The 5,005-nt window shown below is 48.0% G+C and overlaps 1 protein-coding gene across 6 annotated transcripts in view; it reads left to right on the top strand.

The window, feature by feature from the left end:
• Positions 1-5,005, top strand: part of SH3KBP1 (SH3 domain containing kinase binding protein 1) — a 281,170-nt gene that overhangs the window by 265,635 nt on the left and 10,530 nt on the right. For all 6 annotated transcript variants that reach the window (XM_077770448.1, XM_077770238.1, XM_077770366.1 and 3 more), the window contains one exon: positions 2,644-2,753. In XM_077770448.1, coding sequence (XP_077626574.1) covers positions 2,644-2,753 — 110 coding nt within the window. The remainder of the gene's footprint in view (positions 1-2,643; positions 2,754-5,005) is intronic.

The following is a 5,005-nucleotide window of genomic DNA, read 5'->3' as shown; positions in this document are numbered from 1 at the left end:
CGGGGCTTGAACCCACGAACCGTGAGATCATGACCTGAGCTGAAGTCGGACGCTTAACCGACTGAGCCACCCAGGTGCCCCAGGAAAAAAAAAAAAGGATTCTCTTAAAGGGAAGGCCCTCCAGAGGGTCAGGTCAGCAATGTGGCTCTCAAGAGGCCCACCTCACTGTGGGGATCATGGCCTGTGCCCAGGCTGTGCTGAGCCCAGGCAAGGTGGGGCCACTGGGGAGCCTCACGTGGACACTGGGTGCTGATTGGCTCCCCATTGTCTCCGAGCCTCACTGATACTTTGTTCTGTTTCTGCAGATAGTTACCCTTTGGTTATACTTACCTTGTCCCGATGAGTTCATTGAATAATTATTCATTTACCAGGTGCTAGAATAAAGTCACTTGCTTTAATCCCAGGTGTAATGTAATGGTTTGGCCTGAGCAGTGATTTGTGCCTTGTTTTGCATATTCCACTCAAGGAAGTAGATTGCAGACAACACCTGCCCACTCGTTAATAGAATGAAGCTGACCATCACACAGCCAGACAACTTTTTTTTTTTAAGTTTATTTGTTTATGTTTGAGAGGTAGGGAGCCGAGAGAGAGAGAGGGAGAGAGAGAATCCCAAGCAGGCTCTGCACTGTCAGCACAGTGCCCAACACGGAGCTCGATCCACTAACCGTGAGATTGTGACCTGAGCTGAAGTCAAAAGTCCGACGCTTAACCGACTGAGCCATCCAGGCGCCCCCAGGCCACTTAATATAACCATCAACAAAAGACCTCTCCACGAAATAAGGAGGAAAAAACACCACATATAATTTTTATCTTTTCTGACCTGAGCCAGCATATTTGCAGTTCTAGTAGTTAGGGTGCTTTTAGTCGAGAGTAAAGACTATCTNAAATTGGCTGAAATAGGGGAACCTGGGTGGCTTAGTCATTTAAGTGTCTGACTTTGGCTCAGGTCATGATTTCTCCGTTCCTGAGTTCAAGCCCTGTGTCAGACTCTGTGCGGACAGCTCAGAGCCTGGAACCTGTTTCATATTCTGTGTCTCTCTCTCCCTCTGCCCCTCCCCGACTCATTCTCTCTCTCTCTCTCTCTCTCNCTGTGCTGACTGCCAGCTCAGAGCCTGGAGCCTGTTTCAGTCTGTGACTCCCTCTCTCTCTGACCCTCCCCTGCTCACGCTGTCTCTCTCACTCTCCTAGAAATAAATAAAACATTAAAAAAAATTTTTTAACAAAAATAAAATAAAATTATCTGGAAGAACAGAGTGTTGTTAATTTTACATGGCAAGAAGTCCAGGTGCTAGATGATTCCAGGGTTGGTGAGTGGCGCATCGGGGTTGCCAGCCATCCAAGATTTCTCTGCTCTGCTCTGCTATCCTCGAGATCTCCAAAAGCACTGGCGCTGCCTCTCTCGTGGCCATGAGACGGCTGCCACAGCTCCCGGCATCCTGTCCACGCACAGCAGCCTCCCAGGCGGGAAAGAAGAAAGGGCGATAATACAGATGGGCTCTGTCTCGACAGAGAGAAAATCTCTTTCCCAGACACTGTCAGTAGACCTCCCTTTATTCCGCAGTGATCGAAATTGGGGTGCGTGGCCACCTCTAGGCCAATCACAGGCAGAAAGGTTGCCCTCATTGGCTTAGACCAAACATGGTTCAGCCCAGGGGCTGAGCACACTGTCCCGAAACAAAACGGGGGCTCCATTGAACGGAGGATGGAGAATGGGTTGGGACGGCAGTGCCTGGCATGGCGTATGGAACACGATCCACTCGGCAGCAAGAGGTGGCATTGCCCCGTCACAAGCGGTAACGGGTCTCAGCGTCGGCCCCTTTCTGCCAGCCATTCCTCTGTGCACCACACACACGCACCTCCACTTCATGTGTAAACCCCCAGAACTAGATAGACTGTGTCACCCCTTGGCCTAACGTGTTGAAGAGGGTAGAAAAGTAAAGGCTGAGGCCTTCCTTTGGACACCTGCCAGACGCAGTTATAATCTGGCTGAAATGGTTCTGTATTCCTCCGAGACCTCCATCACAGAGGTGGAAGCTCCCCGAAGCCGGGGTCCCTTCTGCCACGCTCACTGGCGCAGCCTGGGCATCTAGCCCTATGTGTGGCACAGAGTAACCGCTCAATCACAATGGAGTGAATGACTGAGCAGACTGATGGCTGAGATCGTGTCTCCATTGCGCCACGCCTCTTGAAGTTACCTGGAGAGGCAGGAGCTCGCTGTCCCCATCCAGGGGGTTTGTAGTCTACTGTTGAGATGAAAGCTGACAGCCAGGCTGTAGCACAGCCAGAGGAGGAGCCTGCCCTCTCTTCTCTGTGGGCATCAATGATGAGCACTCGCTTGCCCATGGGTACTGCACCTTGTGATAACTGCTTTTTGCGTTGAGACTATGAGAATGTTTTAACCGCCAAAATGAACTTACATTTGTGGGGGAAAGAGGATTCCTCCTTTACCTGTCTTCCTGTAGCTTGTAAAGACTCCCCACCATCACTGGATGACCAGAGGATGGAAATCGTCTTCATAAATGATGGCTCGCAATCCAGATGTAAAGGATGAGGATTAAGGAGAAGAGGTGCTTGTGGCCTGTTAGAAGAACCTTTCCTCACTCCTATTATTACTCTTAAAACTCTGTTTTACTTTCGTTTTAGACCTAGAAGGCTTTGACTCCGTGGTATCATCTACTGAGAAACTCAGTCACCCAACCACGAGCAGACCAAAAGCCACGGGGCGGCGGCCTCCGTCTCAGTCCCTCACATCCGTAAGTGTCTCCTTGCTTCTTCTATGGCTACGAAGCAGGTCAGGTTAGAGGCTCCAGCCAAGGACTCTCCTGCAAGTGGCCGATACGAGGACCAGCCAGGAGAGGGAGGTCATGAGATACACTGCTGAGCGAAAGTCACCGGAGCGTCTTCTGGAATCAAGCAGTATTTCTTTCTCCTTGTTCTTTGCATATCTGCCGCTGAGGCGGCCACTGCCTAGTCCCACCCTCCTCCTCTCTGCTTCCAGGCTGATCTCTCTTTGAACCTGAAATGAAACTGGTGAGAAAGAAAATGTCCTGTTTTATGGTGGAAGAGGAGAGTCAGGCTAGTCTGGTCTATAAACGAAACCTTGCTAAAGAACGATCTGCCGCTGCGCAGCGCTTGGCAGCGGCCAAGCTTTTTCCTCCCAAAGCCCCATTATTGGCACCCCTCCACGGAACCCCACATGCACCCTTAGGAGAGTGTTTGTAAATATGTGAGGTGCCTGGCCATGTAGGAGAGACCAGTCAGTACATTTCAGATAACCTACAGACGTTTTTTTGTTTGGGTCATTTTGAATAACTTCTTTTCTTACCAGAAACCTGTAACACAGTTGTACCAAATTTCAGCAGTGAAATGCATAAAGAAGAAAGTAAGAAGTCCACCTGTACCCTGCTTTCCAGAGCTAAGAACCATTAACTACTCAGTGTGTATCTGTAGCTTTTATTTAAAATTCTGTCTGTGTGTCTAACCTCATTTGTTCACAGTGGGATCACATTGCACATGCATTTTTGGAACGTGCTCTCCCCCCTTACATTGTGCACCCTTCTCCCCAGTCACTACCCGTTCTCCCACGACATCACATTTACTGGCTGCCTAGTGTTCCAACCTGTGAATATACGAGTTTATCTAGTCAGTGCACTATTACTGGCCATTTATGTTGTTTCTACTACTTCATTATAAACACTGAAGTGAATGTCATTGGAGAAAATATCTTGATGCTTCCACATGCGATGTGCATGTGTATATCTATCTATCGATCTATCGATCTATCCGTCTATCTACCTATCTCTATATATCACATTGTCTTGTCCTTGCTGGGAGTGAAGGTCTAAGACCTTATGACCTTCACCCAGATACGCCAAGGAATTAACCTTTTCAGCCTTTCCAGAACACTTTCTACTTTCGCCTCATTGCCAGTCCCACCTAAGAGGTCCTCATTTAGAAGAAAAAGAACACCACTTCCTTTGAACCTCTTCTCTCCTATCTGTTGAGTTTGGGAGGTGTGGTTTGAGTCATGCTATTTTTCCTCTTTGAGTGAAACAACCCTAGCTATGTATGGATACCTTTTTGGGAGAAAGACTTGACAAAGTGGTTTACTTTCAGTCTTTAGGTACACAGAGTCCCGTATCACCACCGTCTTTACTCTCTCCACACCCTCCCCCACATGCCTCATACACACACAACCTATTTAATTGCTTCTTAGTGTCTCTAATGTTTTGATCCTACCTCCCACATCTTCTCTATAAATGCTTCTTCAGTTCTGGTTTTCCTCCAGATTCTTCCCAACTTTTCAAGGTCGAGAGGGCCTTGGGGCATCCAGAAGTTAATATAGAGAAAGTCACTTTACCATCCCACACCCCACCCGTGGTTCATACATCCCATGCCTGGGAGTTCATGTAGAGTTGGGGGACTGGGTAAAGGCACCTCATCTTCACTCCGCTTTTAGCCCAACACCTTTGTTCATTCACTCATTCAACAAAATTTATAGGCATCTCTCTCACGTGGACTCGGCTCTGAGCCAGGTAGTAAGGCTGCGGCTAAGAGCAAGACAGACATGGGCCCTGCCCATAGGAAGGTTATGGTACAGTGACTCCGAGTTTTGGCTTTTTCTATGGAACAGTGTTATTTGAAGACTTAAAATAACAGGATACATTTATGCTTTAAAGAAGTATAATTACTCTCTTCCCTTTGTTCCCATCCATCCCCACGTGGATGCGTACTTTGAATTCGTATTTGCTCACCTTCCGCATAGCACCTGTAGGTTTTTCATAGCAAAACAGGATCGTGGGTATGGACATATTCCTAGCAGGCCATTGGAAGGAATGATTGGGGAAATGCAGGATTCCCCAGCCAGGATTCCCCAGCCTGGGGAGCTTGTTTACATTTATTGAATTCAAAGAGTGAGCTTTGATTGGCAGCCCCTGAGGTTACAGAGGAGGAAACTGGCTTTTTGAATAAAATCTCAGAATGCAAGGATATAAGCATTGCAAAG

Source organism: Crocuta crocuta, unplaced genomic scaffold (assembly GCF_008692635.1).
Source record: "Crocuta crocuta isolate KB4526 unplaced genomic scaffold, BGI_CrCroc_1.0 scaffold312, whole genome shotgun sequence".
Taxonomy (NCBI): Eukaryota; Metazoa; Chordata; class Mammalia; order Carnivora; family Hyaenidae; genus Crocuta; species Crocuta crocuta.
The sequence above is the reverse complement of the archived record's forward strand: the minus strand, read 5'-3'. Positions and strand labels throughout refer to the sequence as shown.